At 45.3% G+C, this 17,798-nt stretch overlaps 1 protein-coding gene across 5 annotated transcripts in view; it reads left to right on the forward strand.

The window, feature by feature from the left end:
* SEC14L1 (SEC14 like lipid binding 1) overlaps window positions 1–14,894 on the forward strand; it is a 126,699-nt gene extending 111,805 nt beyond the window's left edge. For 4 of the 5 annotated variants that reach the window (XM_077834107.1, XM_077834105.1, XM_077834111.1 and 1 more), the window contains 2 exons: window positions 451–699; window positions 800–1,575. In XM_077834107.1, coding sequence (XP_077690233.1) covers window positions 451–496 — 46 coding nt within the window. In that variant the 3' untranslated portion in view covers window positions 497–699; window positions 800–1,575. Of the gene's footprint in view, window positions 1–450; window positions 700–799; window positions 1,576–14,716 lie in introns of those variants that run through there. The other variant, XM_077834106.1, reaches the window with a different exon arrangement.
* Window positions 14,895–17,798: the final 2,904 nt, after the last annotated feature.

The raw sequence follows: 17,798 nt of genomic DNA on the forward strand, positions 1-17,798 counted from the left end.
TAAAATCCCCTGCCCCTCCAAGAAAATGATACCCAAAGGCTGTGTCTGCATCCACGCGTTGCACCAGTTTAACTTAAATTAGCTTTTAGATCCATTTAGTGTTAAACCCTGTGTGGACACTCATTTTGGTTAGGTTAAAGCTGTTCCTAAATCAACTCATACTAAGCCAAAATAAACCTGGTTTAATCAGAAGTAAGTGTCCACACAGCCATTTTCACTAGTTTAAAAATCACACCTTAAGCTGGTGCAAATGTCTTGTGTAGGCAAGCCCAAATAGTTGATCATTCCAGGGAGAAAATACGATGAGCAAAGTAGCTTGGCTCAAACAACACGGCCTCCAGTCCCTCCCTGAACAGTCCCCTAAAGCTCAAACTGAACTGGAGATTTGAAGCAGTTCATGTCACTTTGATCCCATTAGGTTTCATTTGTGTGTCTGTTTTTTACTTCCAGGTTCCAGTTGAGACCAGAAGCGCTGAAACCCCATGAGGAAGGCTGAGGATACCCCAAGATCAGCCTGACTGGAAGGATGTTCTGGAAGTCTCATAGGAAAGCCTATCTGCAAGATCTCCAGGGCCGAGTTTCAGACTCAGAGGCTCAGAGCTGCACCCAGAATCCAAAGCACCGATCTCAATGGAATCAGACGGGAACTTGAAATCTCCAGGACGTTCAGTCATGGCTGGCAGTTGTGCTGGCACCACGGTACAAAGTTCAGATACAAATATGCCCATGAACTCAAAGGATTTGCAGTCTGTTTTTAAGCCCATACCTAATAAGTCCCTTTTTTCTATACAATGTATAGAATCCACTGCAGGGCCTAATGACAATGCATATGACATCAGCACCATGAACTGAACACTTCACGTCTGGAACTGCAGCACTGGTAAGGCAGCTTTTAATTAAACACATTACGGCTGATCCTCTGGCCATTGCAGAACAAGGGGGTGGCCAATATCTCCAGCGGGGTCTGAACTGAGGTAAGAGGCAGCAGCACAACCTGAACACACAAGCAAGTAACACACAGACATTCTGCTTTCCCTGTCCATGCAAGCATACCGCACAGAGCTAGGAGCCAAGAATCCTTTATGCAATCACCCAAGAGGCTATCAGAGCCCTGGTGGTTTCCAGGAAAGGAAAAAGAACAACAATATTTAAACAAGATAATGGGCACAAAAGGAAAGGATTAGAAAAAACTCAATTGTGCGTGTGTGTGTTAGTGATAAGGCCCAGGTCGTCTCTGATGGGTGAGACTGTAATAATTGCATAACACACAATGGCAACACTTTCCCTTCATTCTGCCCCAGAGACCCCAGATTTTAAACAGCCATCAGCGATCAGACTACATGGCAACTGCTGTCTGCAATCAGAGCCTGAAAACCTTTGAGGGGAGGGGGCAAATTGCATAAGCAGTGGGAAGAAGGTTGGTGTACAGCGTCGAACTCAAGAACCATTGTCTGTCATGCTGACCAATAATGTCTCATTGTTTCCTTGTACTCCACCATCTGTCCATCTATTGTCTCTTGTCTTATACTTAGCTTATAATTTTTTTTAGGCAGGGATCTTTGTTCTGTATTTGTACAGCACCTAGCACAATGGGGTCCTGGTCTGTGACAAGGGCTCCTAGGTGCTATGGTAATACAAACAATAAAAATAATCATTAAAGTTTCCAAGTCATAACAATACCCTCTTGGAATCCTATACCCATTGTCCAGATCATAAAGTAGCCTTCTCCCTGTGTCCTACAGTGACAGCAAAGAAGGGATAGAAGAGATTGGGCAAGTTTCAAATTTTAGAACTTTTAATACATTCCCCCCCAAGATGCTCCTTGCTCAGACACACCCCAGCTCCTCATTCCCCTGTGAGCATAAGAGAAATTCTACAAGGCCTTTGAATCCTGGAACTCAAGGCTGAGGTTTTTCAAAGCGGACTAAAGAAGTTAGCCACAGTCTGTGGCTAGAGTCTTCTACGAATTCACAGCATCTATAACATAGACATTGTGGTCTAGTTGTTAGACCTCTGCTCATGCCCATCACCTCAACTCATGCTGCCAAGTTATGCAATGCACGGTCACAAGTAGTTCAGTGGCAGATCTGAGCAACAGAACCCAGGTGCTCTGGCTCCCAGTTTCCTGCCTCCAACTTCGTGATGACAAGCCCCATCACCAAGTCATTTTCCCTTCTGACTGGATAGTTACTAAATTACCGGTGAAAATATCAACCAGATACACAATATGATAGAAGCAAGTGGAGGCTTCTAATTAAGGGGTTGAAACATTCTGGTTCCCATAATGCTATATTGACTATTGTCTTAGTGATCACTGGAGACTGAAATCAGGATCTTAAAAGCAATAGCATAAGACGCTACAGCTTGAGCTAAAGCACTAAGGTAACTTGAGTTATAACTCAAATCCCATCCACGCACAAAACCCAGTAAGTCCAATGTAATGGTGTGTTTAACAGAAGTTGGCTGGCCCACTGGGGACATAGGCTATAGTTGTAGTGAGTACAACTCGTTAGAAACCTAGCTTCTCTCAAGTGCCATTAGTCTTCCAATGCTTCCCCATCATTCCACCATGTGCTCAGAAAAGATGAACAAGTTTTCAGACAATTGGGAAAGAATTCATAGGGAGGCCCAGCTTACTGTAGTGCTAAGAACCATTGGTTATGCCTCCCAGAAATCTTAGGCCCACACAAGAGTGAGCATAGAGCCAGTGCGGACACAGCAGCTCAGGTATCATTTTGCCATGTGGACACACTCAGGCCAGATCTACACTAAAAAGTTAGATCAACCCAGCTACATCAGTCAGGGGTGTGAAAAATCCACCCGGCTGAGTGACATGGTTAAACTGATCTAGCCCCCTGATGTAGACAGCGCTAGGTCGATGGAAGAATTCTTCCATCAGCCTAGCTACTGTACTGACTCTTGGGGAGGTGTATTACCTACGCTAACGGGAGAACCTCTCCTGTCACTGTAGTGAGTGACAACACTGAAGCACTACGGTGGCACAGCTGTTTAAGTGTAGACATAGCCTCACTCAAGCTCAGCTAAATCCAGAGCAGTAATTTGAGTGTCAATAACTCCAGTTAACTCTGCAGTGAAAACAGACTCAACCTACTAGCTCCCAGCAGGAACAGACTCATATCTTCTGTGGACCAGGTATAGGCACGACACTGGCTATGGGTTACAGTGACACAGCTGAAACGCCTTAGAACTGCAGAGCATATGCAGTAAATAGAGCTGGCACTCTCATTCAGCATCAGCAATGATTCTTCCAGGCTAGACACCGTGCACCCGATCACCTTGGATGCTAAACACCCCAGCCCGTTGCATGTCTGTCAAAGAGTCACACCCTGATTCTAACTTCATGCAAAGTGTTTTTGTTTCAGGCAAAGAACCCTGATCAGTAATGATCAGATAGACAAGAACAAATGAAGCTAGTGCCTCTCCTAGGAGACTGCGTGGCTCCAGGCACCAGTAATTGCAACCCTTCTAGGTTAAGGTTCAAATCCAACTGAGGTCAGTAGTAACCAAAAGTCAGTGGTTACCTTCTGACTGCTCTGAGACAGCCTACATGAGAGGAGTTGGTAATATAGTGAACAGGTGCCATCAACAGCGTCTGTGGTCCCCCACCCTGTGCACAGAGAGTCCCCTGCTTGCCACAAGAGGAGGGAACACTGGCTGCTACAATAAAAGCAGCCCTGTCATCTTTGGAAGAGAAAAGAAAAACTTAACCCCCTTGCCTTTTGTTCCAGGGAAAGCAAAAGAGGCACCGTTTTCATTTGGGGCTAATTAGGGCACTTGGTCCCTTTTCTAGTTATCTCCTACCGAGGGTCAAGTGGCCTCTACTGCTGACTCTAGGCCTCAGTAGCCTGAGGTACACAGGCTGCAGGGAAATCCAGGCCTCCCTTGACTTAAGCCTGTGCCTTTTATTGCCCGTTTTCTAATTAGCCACAGGTTTCATCCTTGTCCCAGTGCTCTCTGTTACACTCTTCCTAACCCAGCTATGGGTGTCCTCCGCCCATCAAACCCTCATTTCCCCATCCCAAAATGTTCATTATGAAATGAGCCATTACCACTGCAGTTATCCCACTGCCCAAAGCAGCCTCTCTCTCTCTGGGGATAACCAGCTCATAAAAGTGAAGCGCCTCATATTGACAGCCATTGCAACATGTCACCAATGCTCCTGGCTTTGACAGAGCTGGGAGAGTTACATACTTCTGGAAACGATAAAGCAACAAGCGACCTAGGCTCCCAGGTGACTGAAACAAATACACTGCATAGGCAGCGTGGGAGGCCTGCCCATCCCCATTGCTTTGTCGAGTGTGATGCAAAAGGGCACTTCATATTGCAACCCCCAGTGGAGTTGTGACTTGCTCTTGAAGCATCGTGCCCTTGGAGAGTAGTGTCTTTCTGGAGAGGGCTGTTTTAAAAGTAGGTGAATCACATACAAAAGGTGGATGGAGTTTAGGGTTCGCTACAGTCTAAAGTTATTAGCAAGAGAGAGAGAGAGGGAGGAAGAGGGGAGAGGAGAGGAGAGCAGTAGAGCATCTAGCGTGCACCCTAGTCCTGAGACCAACACGGATCATTCTCCATGCTGTGCTCTCTTCATTTGTCCAGTCCAGTTTTGAAACAGCTGGAACTATGAGGTTTCCACCACTTCCTGTGGGAGACTGCTCCACAGTTTGATAGATCATTTGATTGAGAAGCTTATAATCTAAGGCCTCAGTCCCACAATGTGCTCCACGCAGGCAGACCCTTGCGCCCTTGTCTCCATTGACCTGCAAGAATGGAAAACTGAAAACCGAAAACGGTTTTAGGTGAACAGTCTAAATGTTCTGTAGAACCCTCTCAATCTCATTTTCCCACCAGCTGTAGTTAATACAGTTATCCCAGTTATGCAGCTGGAGAAACTAAGGGGCAAAGCAGGGAAATGACTTGCCCAAGGTCACCAAGTGAGTCAGTGGCACAGTGAAGAATAGAACCCAGGTTTCCCCAGTACCTAATCCAGGGCCCTAGCCACTGACTTGCAAATTAAGTAGCCAGTGAAAACTGGGTGTAAACGCTACCAACTTGCATAAACGAGTGGCTAATTTCTACTAACAGCAGGGTAAAATGACATAAGATGCCAGGCGGTGGAGAAGAGGAGATGGTATCATGCTAAAGCAAACTAGACAGAAACTGGTCATTCATGGAGCATTGCCCCTGTTTTCATCCTAGCACTTACCTGCATTTGCTAGTTGCTATGGCAATGTGCAAAGAGCCTGTGCTTGGCCAATAACTCAGTATCAAAGAGGAAGGCTTTCCGTGGAGAGCCCTTGCTGCTGCCTTGGAAGCAGAGTTGGAGCTTGTATCATCTGAAAAGAAGCTATAAAAATTTGCATTAGAGGAAAGCAGACCTGAATGTTAATTGCTCTGCATTAGCAACAGTGGTATTTATCAACAGCTGTTTATGAGTTTAAGTGAGGCTGCAAAAGAATTGGCCCCGGAATATATTACAGCAGCAGCAGCAGCTCAGGACAAGGAAGCTGGAGCAAGACTAACATTGTGCTTTGCATTTCTAGTTGTGTGCTAAAAGTGATGCAAGAGGCTACCTCCCCGAGGCTACCTCCACTCTAAAAGCGTGATGTAATGATAGGCATTTCTGTAGTGCCTTGCAAGCTCTAGTCTAAATGTTGTGTTTTCCATTTGGAAAGAGCTGGGACTGGCTGGAGAACAAGATTTCTGTTTCATTAAAAAAATCAGAGGTTTCAACATTTGTTTGTTCTGCACCTGAATAAAAACTAGACCTTTCAAACTGTTTTGTGAAACACCATGCAAGAGGGAGAGACCCATCCCAAAATAACCAAGAGCCCAGTGGTTACAGCACTTACCTGGGATGGGGTCAAATCGCTGGTCTGACTGATTCGAATCAGTGATTTGAAACTGGGTCTGCCACATACTAGGTGAGTGCTTGAACCAGTAAGTTACTCATTATTGTGGATCCCATTTTCCCCACCCCCCACTCCAGAAATTCCATCCTGGGCCTGAGACACCTTTTAGATGAAAGTTTTGTCGAAACCGACACTTTCAATGAATCAGCATTTTCTGATAAAAAGCTGTTTTGTCAAAAAAATTCCTGATCTGCTCTAGAAAGAGTAGCCACGTACTTTCAGCTTGAATGACAATCAAGAAGAAGAGAACACAGCAAAGCAAGAAGAAACAAAGAGACAGCATGGAGTGGGTGCCTCCTCTAGCCTACGGGGAAACTTGATTAATCTTTGTTTTTTTTCTGAGGATTTAATAAGAGGTTAGAGAATGAGTTGTACATGTTATCTACTAGCCCTGATACTGCAATATTTCAAAGTCACCTTCTATTTCCTTAATTTATCGAAAAAGTCATGATTTTAAGGAAATATTTCTTTAGAATACTTCTACATTTCTCATTTCATCTTCTTTGAGCTGGAAATTTGCTCTGAGAACTTTCTGTATTTGCAATGGAATTGTTCAGGTTATTCACTAAGTCAAGAAAGCAAAGACTTGTAAGGCAAAAAAGAAATGCACTGTTTGGATCCCTTTGCCCAGCTGTAAAATCTCATCACCCGTTTTTTCTAACACTCTAGAGCCCCCACAGATGCATAGAAGTCTCTTTCTGCATTAGGGTGTTGCTATACCATATCTTTAAAATGGGAAGACAAGTACAGGGTTTGTGCTTGAAATCATGCAAATTTGCAGCATGCTTTTTTGGTGAGGGCACGGTGGCAGGTATTTATTAGAAGAACATTCCCAGTGCAGGACTCTGATCCCCAAAATGGCCCAGGCAAATAACAGTGTGAAAGCCCTTGAAAGGCCAAGATCACCTTGCTGAACTCAGTGGGTGGGCTGTAAATCAGCATGCCCACCCCCTACAACAGCCCGGCCGCCACCTTCGGTTTCCTCCTTTAACTCTTCTCACCTCCTGCCCCCTCTCTTCCTCTTCTAGCAGAAGCTCACAAATTCTTCAAAAGAAAAATTGACACAGTATAATGGGATCTCCATCCCCCTCCACTCTATCCCTACGCCACCTAGCTCTTATGGAGAGCTCTTTGTCAGTAGATCTCAAAGCGCTTTATAAAGGAGGTCACTGTCATTACCGCCATTTTATAGATGGGGAAACTGAGGAATAGACTATTGACAGAACTGGGAATAAACTCCAGGTCTCTGGAGTCCCAGCATTCTACCCACTAGACTCTTCCTCATAGCAATTTGGCTGGGGGGAAGGGTGGCTATCTCAACATTTTCCTCTGGCTAAAACTGAGCTCTTGAGCTCTCTCCCCAACCCTCCTCTCTTCCCTCCTCCTAAGTCACTGTAAACAGCACCCCTCAGGCCTGTAACCTGGGTATCATCTTTGACTCAGCCCTCTCCCTACATCCATGCATCTTCCCACTTCCTGTACTTTCCTCTCCATGCACACAGCTAAAATTCTCATCCCAGCCCTAACCATCTCACAGCGTGAGTACTGCAAACTCATCCTCTCTGCTCTTGACACATGTAGTCAGACAGACAGACAAACTGAGCTGAGCATAAGGCGGAGGAAAAGGTTGAAAAGTCAAGCATTTGACGGAAGAGCAGGCTTTGAATGGCATGCAGTAAATAAAGCCTGGGGCCACATGTTGAACAACGAGGAGAAAAGAGAATATTGAATAGCTGCTCATTAAGTGAGCACCATCAAGTCCCAGCCCATCTGTCTCCTCCCAAGGCTCCCTGACCCACCCTGACAGGCAGCTTCATCCTCCACACTGTCTGGGACCAGCGGAGGGGGTGGCATTGAGAGCACAGGAGAGATGGGTTCCCTGCTCTCAGTTCCAGTGCCCAGTCCAGGCCCTGGCCCACCACAGCCCAGGCTGCAATTGTAGGGAAAGTCCAGCTCAGCTCCCTGCAGCGCCAGGTTGGGGCCTGCTCCGTGCAGACAGAATTTCAGTTTTTAGCTGTGAAGTTCTAGCAAGTCTCTGCTAAACATGTGCAAAGTGATTTTTCAAAAGCTTGTAACTTGGCTAAATTTCGATGGATTACCCCAGGATTAGCAAAAGGCATAACCCCAGCACCAGGGGTGGCACCCAACCCCCCCAAATTTCAAGTCCCTGATCCAATGCCCAGTGGCGCAAGAGCTTCTCAAAGAAAAGGTCACCAGAATTTTCTGAAATTAAAATCAGCCTGAGGAAGACACCTAGCATGGAAAATTTCTCTCACAGATCTTGGGAGACAGGCCAGTCCTTGCCTACAGACAGCCCCCCAACCTGAAGCAAATACTCACCAGCAACCACACAACAGAACCACTAACCCAGGAACCTACCCTTGCAACAAAGCCCGTTGCCAACTGTGTCGACATATCTATTCAGGGGACACCATCATAGGGCCTAATCACATCAGCTACACTATCAGAGGCTCGTTCACCTGCACATCTACCAGTGTGATATATGCCATCATGTGCCAGCAATGCCCCTCTGCCATGTATATTGGTCAAACTGGACAGTCTGTACAGAATAAATGGACACAAATCAGATGTCAAGAATTATAACATTCAAAAACCAGTTGGAGAACACTTCAATCTCTTTCGTCACTTGATTACAGACCTAAAAGTGGCAATTCTTCAACAAAAAAACTTCAAAAACAGACTCCAATGAGAGACTGCTGAATTGGAATTAATTTGCAAACTGGATACAATTAACTTAGGCTTGAATAGAGACTGGGAGTGGATGGGTCATTACACAAAGTAAAACTATTTCCCCATGTTTATTCCACCCCCGCACGGTTCCTCAGACATTCTTGTCAACTGCTGGAAATGGCCCACCTTGATTATCACTACAAAAGGTTCCCCCCCGCCCCCGCTCTCCTGCTGGTAATAGCTCACCTTAAGTGATCACCCTCATTACAGTGTGCATGGTAACATCCATTGTATCATGTTCTCTATGTCTATAAATCTCCCCACTGTATTTTCCACTGAATGCATCCGATGAAGTGAGCCGTAGCTCACAAAAGCTTATGCTCAAATAAATTTGTTAGTCTGTAAGGTGCCACAAGTCCTCCTTTTCTTTTTGCAAATACAGACTAACACGGCTGCTACTCTGAAGCCCAAATGGTTAAAGTTTGCCAAAGAAAATGCCAGGCAAGCTGAATATAGGCAGAGCAGATAGCATCATTTATTATTATACATGAATAGTGCTGCCCTTGGTTACCCATTTGTCAAATTTTCTATAAGCACTATCATGCTTTTTCCTGTGCCATCATCCCTTATGCATGGAAGGAGCCCTCTGTAATAATCCGCACAAACTGCCATGATGCTATCCTCCTTTAAATCTATCCCGAAAACCCACCTATTCAGTGATGTCTACAAAACACTTGTCAATAGTTACCCAGCTGGTGCGCGGTGGCTGCTGCTTATTATACTGCTTATAGATGTCTCACCATTCTTTAGCGCTTCCCCCACATCCGTCTGTCATATCCATCTGTTGTTCCAGATTTTATAGGTTTCAACTGTAAGCTGTTCAGGGCAGGGACCGTTTCTTTGTTATATGTTTAGATAGTGGGAATAATGGGGGCCTGGCCTTTAGGCACTGATAATAGTGTACCTAGGTCCTGTACATGGGACTCAACATGGCTCAGCTCTGAAGAGGTTAATTAACACAGGATTTAATATATTAATTTCATTGCCTCTACCTCACATAAAGCAAAACTGTTCAGAAGGGTAATTCATACAGGAGAGCGTACACTCCTAATTACGTTGACTGATGTTACAATTCATGATCAGCAATAAACCATCCCAAGTTTAGGACTTTTCATCTGGTTTTCGTCTGTACGGATAAGGCTTCTGATTTTAGGTTTCAACAGACAAACACTGAAAAAACAGCCCTGACACAATAAAATAAAAAAATACAAATAAAAATTAGTGTTTATCCAATAAACATTAGAAAAATATCAGAAACAGTTACTTATACCTAAGGGTGTGTCTATATGGAACAGAAACGTGGACGATGGATGTGTGATTACTAAACTGTGCTAACACGTTGCACATTAATTGGTCTGTGTAGACCATGCTGGTATGCTCTAGAGGTTCCTTGGTGTGCTTTACCATAGTGCTGATTGGAACAGTAGTACATTTAAGTGCACTAGGTAACATTACAAGGAGACTACTCATTACTGTATATATTACTGTAGTGAGTAATATATATAATATATATTACAATATACACAGAGCAAAAGCCTTGAAAAACCCTGTATTTGGACCTCTACATAAAACTCAAAAATTGCTAAAAATACATGCAGAAAAATGAAATTAATAAACCCTGACAAACAGAAGCCCTATGTATGGAGCAGGCAGTAGTGCAATTACTATAACTCAGATGCACAAGACTGTTCAAACATGGCATTGTTTTCTCTGGAAAACGTAGTAAACCCCACTCGTGAAAATGGCAGAAACAAAATATACCTTTCAATGGACTACATTTGCCACATGCTAAATGACATTCATCTTGCCTACATGTCCGTATATAACACCAAATGCCTATGTAAACACAATAGTACTTTGCGCTCACTCAAAGGGTAACATTTTCAAAAGTGCTTAAGTAGCTTCAGAGCCTAAATCTCACTGGGACTTAGGTATTTTTGAAAATTTTATCCATAGTACCTTTCAACCATGGGAAGATCAGACTTTGAAGAAATGCCACAGAAGGGATGTTAGGAAAGTCAAAGCCCATCTATGTAATTAGCCTTGTGAACATTCCCTCTTCCCCTCTTACATCAGCTCTGAAGTGCTGAAGTATAGACTGGTATGGAAGTTGAAAGCAAGTTGAGCCTGAGAAAGGGACCAGTGTAGATGGCAAAAGCAGCACAGGCTGCTAATTTAAAACACAGTATGACCTACAGCCTTTGGTTTTGTCTGTCCCAAGAACAGTGGCTAACCAGGCCTTAGCTTTTGTGCTGTCTCTGAAGGGCTAATGATTCAGATAGAAGGAGGCATGGATTGGACAAGCTGCCAGTCTAGATTCGGTTTGCGCATGAATCCAGCCATCTGGCTGGACTGATTCATTCAACTCTCCTCCAAACAGGGCTAGGCTCACTGGTACATTACAGGTACTTTGTGTCACCAGGGCAGTGCTTAGCAGTCAGAGCATACCAATACACCATCATCTGGCTCAGAGAGTCTGAGAAAAATGTAGCCACTTAGTGGAATGTCTCATCCTGTCAGATGAGACCAGCGCATGTTTAACACACACACAACCTTGGTTGGGACTGGGCCTCAAGTCCTTTGAGGGCTGTAAAAAGCTTCAGGCAATTCAACTAGCAGGACTTCCGGTAAAGTATTCTTAGCAGAGAGTTCATCATACTGCCAGGGCTAGAGCACTTTGTGGGAGGTCCTCATCTCCCCAGTTCCCACTGAGGGCAACAGGAAAGGACAGCACTCATCTCCTCAGCACTTTCCAGGATGAAACTCCTAGCTCCCTCCTGGGCCTGCTCAGTGTTATATGGGCCTTCAGCATATCTGGGAAAGCAGCATTAACAGGATACCATGGATGGTCAAAACAAGGCCCTTGCAGCCCTCTGAAATGTCATGCAGTACAATGGGTGCCTTGGAAATCATTCCTGGGCTCAGATGTGTACGGTAACAGCAGGTGAACTAAAGCAGACTGGTTAGCGCACCCTGCTCCTCTGGGGATGTGGGGTGCAAATTCAGCACTTGTCTCACGCACAGTAGGCTCTGTTTAATCAATTAGTCACCTCATGAACCACCAGGCAATTCAGTGTGCAGATGTCAGACCCTTCTCAGGGGTGCCAGGGAACAGCAGCATGGGACATTCCAGGTGGAAACACAGATGCAGAGGACAGCGAGAAGCACAGACAGGATCTGCTTTCCTTGTGCCTGGCTTCAGCCCTTCACTATCCTGAGCACTAACTCCATAATTAATCACATTCACCCAAAACATTAAACCAAAAATCAAAACAAAAAAAAAGAAACCCGATACAGAAGCTTTGGGCTTGACATTTGCTGCCCCTTTACAGCCCTTAGGATGCGAGTGGTAGATCCCGAGTAAACAGTCTGCATCAGCCATCAATGCAGACATGTGCTCTTGGGCAGCTCCAGCAGGAATTGTGCCTCTTGCCGGCATGGGTCAGAAGTTCAAGCTTCACCTCATTAGAGTCTTTACTTTATATATATATATATTTATATTTATGAGGACAAATATTGTGTGTTCTCTGGTCCTGACAAGTTGTTTCCACAGTCAGGTCTAAATTCAGCTAATTACTATTGTGGAGCAGTGCACACGGCTCAGAAAGAGATAGGGCTTTTCACAAGTGCATAGCAACCAGTCCCACATCTTTTACACTTGCATGTGATCTCTTTTTTTCCCTTCACAGGCAGTTAGTTGACCCTGACTTGCTTCTGATGCTGCTATAGGAGGGAGGGAGGGAGAAACCTGTAGCTTTGCAAGGTACCACTGCTAAGTATTGCCCTTGCATTTCACAGCCACATTCAGTAGGATTCTATTAAACTGAGTCACGGGTGAATCTAAACTAGCACTTTCCCCACCATTGATCTAGCTTCAGTGCACCTCCACCAGGAATAGCAACGGTGTAGGCAGGAGTCAAGGATCTGTCCCCATCAGAGTGCCCCCTTTGGCTATTACCTGGCAAGCACACACTCACGAGTCTGGTCCTTCTAGTGGAGCATCCCATGTCAGTCTAGTGGTGGTGTTCTCAGCCCTCTGGCTGAGGCCTTCTGGCTAGTCCCCCCAACCCCCGTTTTGGAGTCTCAGGTGAAACAAACAAATTATAGGATTCAGGGCTTGTCTACACTTACAGCACTGCACCGGTGCAGCTGTGCCACTCTAGTGCTTAGTGAAGACTCTACCTAAGCCGACAGGAGAGCTTCTCCCAAGAGATTAGTGTAGGTACTTCCCCTCCCTGAGAGGTGGTAGCTATGTTGATGGGAAAAGCCCTCCTGTTGACATAGTGCTCTCTACACCGGTGGTTAGGTCAGTACAAGTATGTGGCTCAAGGGTGTGGATGTAAATTGATCATAACAACTTTTTACATATGTGAAGACTGTTAAGAGGGTTTTTTTTCTTCTAAACTAAACATGCCCTTCTTTCAACTTTTCCTCAAAAGGTCACGTTTTCTAAATCTCTTACCATTTTCGTTGCTCTCCTCTGGACGTTCTCCAATTTGTCCACATCTTTCCTGAAGTGTGCTGCCCAAAACTATACTAGCCTTTTCTGCTGAACAGAGCAGCTGCATCATGTCCTATTCCTGTCCCAGAATACAGGAGTGACAGAGTGAACAGTAGCTAACTTTACTGCAACATCAGTATATGCTCATAACAGCCCCTAACTCTTGGTCTCCATCCAAACAGGCTCTCAAAAATCATTGCCAGTTAATCGTAAAGGCTGATCCAGCCAAGGCTTACTCACAAGAGTAGTCAGTCCCACTGATTCATCTGGACAACTTGTTTGAGTAAGGACTACTCACCTGAGTTAGGGATAGGGTCTTTATTCATGGCAAGTAAATTTCAATCGCTCTCTTTTATAGAAAATAAAATATACGGATGGGGTTTCAAAAGCACCCAATAGTGGCCTAACTCTGCTCCCACCAAAGTCAATGGGAATCCTGATTAGTGCATTCACATAATCTAAATTCAAATATTGGCAAACTGGGCAGTTTTGACTCTGTTTCACTCTGAGTTTTGGGGTCCATTTGAGTGGAAGATCAAAGGTTTGAATCAACATGAAATTGCATCTGCACCAACCTCATGAAGCAGAGCCACCAAGAGATTGCACAGCGCCATGTGCGGGTCAAGTCAGCTGGCCATCATGCGCAAGACTCTACTTTTAGTTCTATACATTTTCAGGTTGACACTTGAAAAATGCCTCCCTTGGGTGTTTCCCTAAAGGCCTTTAACCCAGCTGGCAAATGGATGCATTACCACAAAGAGAAAATCAGATCATGCTACCTTTTCTGCCACCTCCATCCAGTATTTCTTTCCTCTTTGCTGAACTGTTATACACTTTTTGGACATTCAAACAGAAGCAGCGTGTGACATCAGTAGCAAAACAGGGTCCAGCTTCTCACAGTTCTCTGGAGACGGGATCCCGGCAAATAAGTTGCACGAGTTAACTAGAAAAAATTAGTTCAACAGGTGCAAATTCCTAATGTAGATGCACTTAAACTGGTTTAATCCTTGCTTACATCAACAATCAGATGGTATAAAGCAGTGGTTCTCAACCCATGGCCTGCGGCCCAATCAGCCCACAGCTGCCGCCGTTGTGAAATGCTCAGGGTCATAAAGGTAGCATATGTATTGTGTGGATGCAGCCCATATAACACAGATTGCTGCATATCCAGCCCAGAATGGTAAATAGGTTGAGAACCACTAGTATAAAGAATTGGTTTCTCTCTAACAGTACAAGACAGCAGCCACTAAAATCACATTAGAAGCTAAGTGAGGGGGAAAAAGGCAATATAGATGCCCAGCTCGGATCAAAAGCTAACTCCTTTATCTTTGAAAAACCCAGCCTTAAGAGGTCCGATATCTCACAAGCAGTCATGGCTGGACAGCGTATTTCCTAGTTCATGTGTCATGAGGCGGTGCAAAGAGAACAGCAGAATTGACTAGAAAGGGAAGTGGCAACAGCTGAACAGAAAAAATGCCAGCATGTGAATTTTTCAAATGTTCTTTAAATTCTCCTTATATCCGTTTGAATCTTCTAGGCTAATCAAGCTGAGAAATCCTCAAGTGGGCCCTGAAGAGCAGTCTGCAATGATCACTGAAGGAGCCATTAGAAAAGGTCAAGATGCATCCCTCTTCTCTGCTCAGGCACATTCACAGCTGGCCCAGAGTAAACCGGCTTCTTTTCCACCAAACAAATCCAGCTAATTGTGACTCTCTAGCAGCAGCGGTTGGAGCATGACTTGGCAGGTTTCACTGGAGTTGCAAGCAATTGCTGTAAACTGGGAGGGGAGGGAGAGGGACAGCACTTAATTTGTAATGGGAGAGGTGCTGGGGCTCAGGATGTTCCTTTGGCTGCTGAGTGTCGTGTATCTGATGCAGCAAGCAGAGATGCCAGGGCTATGAACTGCTAAGCCCAGAGGTGCTGGGGCTAAGGGACAGGTAAAGCTGAGGTGGAAGACGAGGGAATCAACATGAAGTTGCATTTGCCCCAAACTCATGATGCAAAGCCATCAAGAGATTGCACAGCTCCATGCTGAGAATGGGGGGAGCTGAATGTCAGCCAGCATTTGGTTGCTGCAAGACAGAGAGAGCATGCTGCGCCTGTCATTTCTGCATTAGAGCTGGGTGAACTATGCATGGACAGGGGGGAACAAGGACCCTTCTGAATGGGACAAGTGGGATGCACAGCAATGACCTACACAGATCCAGGAACCTATTAAAATCTGGGCACAGGGAAAAGGCCAACCAATGAGCATCCTATCCTTTAGAAACCCATCCCCAAGGCGTAGGGAGATGATTAGCTACTTCCCACGCACTGGAGAACGGGAGGGCAGAAAAAGCAGAAGGATGCGTTCTCATGGATAAATTAAAGACTTCAAGCCTCCTACTGGGTATCACTCACCAGTGGCAAATTCAAGGCCCCACAAAAGTGAATGGAAAGGCTCCCATTGCCTACAGAGGGTTTTGGACCAGCCCCTAAAATGCTGATTTCCCAAGCAGACAGTGACTCAATGTCAGCAGCATTTTAAGCAGCCAGGTGAGAACTTGAGCTTAGATCCAGGTCCCTTCTCCCCCCCAGAGTAGCAGAGATTGGAAGATGCGAGTGTAACCCTTCTGTCAGGTGAAGCGGGCAGCAACCAAGTCAGGGTTCAATATCTAGGGGTTCCTTTCCATCAATACAACACAGAACTGGCTCAAGCCCCCACCCAATAACCTGGGAAAATTACACACCACCCCTGGGAGCCTCTGAAGGGCAATACTTCCCCACTCGCAAGCACAGAGTCTGAGTGTAGAAAAGAAACTTTTAACGAAAAAAGTCAACCGACATTAATTAGGGAAAATGCCACAAGCAGGATTCATAAACAGAACTCCTTGTGAATTTCATAGGGCAAAGAGAGGGGCTCCAATCTGAAAGGAAAGCTGTTCCAGTAGTTAGTCTAGGTCATGGGACATCTCTGTTCAGTTTCCTACTCTTGGGCAAATCACTTATCTTCTCTGTGCCTCAGTTTCTCATCTGTAAAATTCTCTCAGCTGGGTTTAATACTGGTGTAACTCCAAGAATTTCAACAGAGTCATTCCTGGTTTATGCCCAAGTGAGATCAGAATCTCCCCATTTTAAATGACCCAGGATGGCAGAAATCTTATGTAAACAGCTGACCTCATAACATTTCCCTGCAATAAAAGTACTGAGTGCTTATAGACCCCTTTTCCTCAGAGAATCGCAAAACCCTGCACAAAGGAAGGTTATGTTTCATTAGATCATTCCACATATAGGGAGAAGGAAACACAGAACTTAAGTGACTTAGCCAAGATACCACAGCAAATCAGTGCCAGGGCTGGGAATAGAACATCTCTCCTAACTCCAGATGCAGTACCCTATCCACTGGACCACAATGCATCCAGTCAAGGAAGACTTTTGAGAGGGTAGCAAGCAGATTTGGCAAGACCTTTGCTATTTGGGGTCAAGGTCTTTATCCAACAGTTCCCTAAATTCTAGCCCTAGTTAGGGCTTAAACCCAACCCATACTCCAAACCCTAGCTTGGAATGGATCCCAGCACTTAACCTATCACTAGGTCCCATCAAACCCCTTCTTTTTGCAAACCCCTTTAGCCATGCCACATTCTTGAGCCGGAAAGAGTTATGGGATGACTGTTTCATCACAGACTTTAATAAGCTTGTTAATGAGCTGGCTATGTTCCTCTTCTTTTCGAGGATAAAATAGGACAGACTGGCATGACTCTACTGCTGCCTCAAGCACGCTCCAAGCAGCAACAGAGTTGAGTGTCTATTTGTCCTTCAAACCCCCCCCCCCAAAGATTGTTGCAAAATCTCCTTGTGGAGCTTAGTGGAGAGAGCGCTGGAAGGGAGAGCGTCATGATGGAGAGACACTACGTTATCCACAATAGGCTCTGTGAGTCACTAGCACCATCAGCAATGACTGACAACGTGAACTAGGTCTTGGGCTAGAGAGAGAGGATGTGGGTGTTTTCCACATGTCCTTATAGACCCTGTGCTCAAATTTTTGCTGTTGTCTCACTAGGCCCCAGTGAGCAGCCGGGAGTTTCCAGTCACAACCCATATAGCTACCAGGAAGGTGAGAGGAACTGAGACACCACAGACGTAAGAGCTATTCAGGAACAAAGCACAAAGAAATTATAAACATACTTGGCCACTTTTTCAGCAATCAGGCCAGGTTGCTCTCTACCTACAGCTAAGAGGTCATCTGTGCTCCTGGCAAAACCCCATCATGCCAGTTATGGTTTTGCCCACAATTGATACCCTAGATTTCTGTTTCCGTCTTCCAGGCTAAGGAGAATTGTATGAGACTCTCTTCTGAGCCCATCAGTATTTTGTTTTAACTAGCTGGAGGTGTGTCTGCTCAGTGTGATGAGCCACACCCTTCTGTCCCCAGGGATGACCATGCCACCTCTGTAGAGCGCCCAGCTTCCGCTAGCATTGGGGTGAGATACCAAGACATGGAATCAAATTGGTGTCCTCAAGTCCCCAAATCCAAGCATGGCAATAGAAAGCGATATGGAGAGAGGACACAGGCGCGCTGCACTGTGGCCAGTCAGCAAGAGGTTAATTTTGGTTCAGCTTCCCCCTCTCTGTGTTCAGGG

The sequence above is a fragment of the Eretmochelys imbricata genome, chromosome 14, assembly GCF_965152235.1.
Source record: "Eretmochelys imbricata isolate rEreImb1 chromosome 14, rEreImb1.hap1, whole genome shotgun sequence".
Lineage (NCBI taxonomy): Eukaryota > Metazoa > Chordata > Testudines > Cheloniidae > Eretmochelys > Eretmochelys imbricata.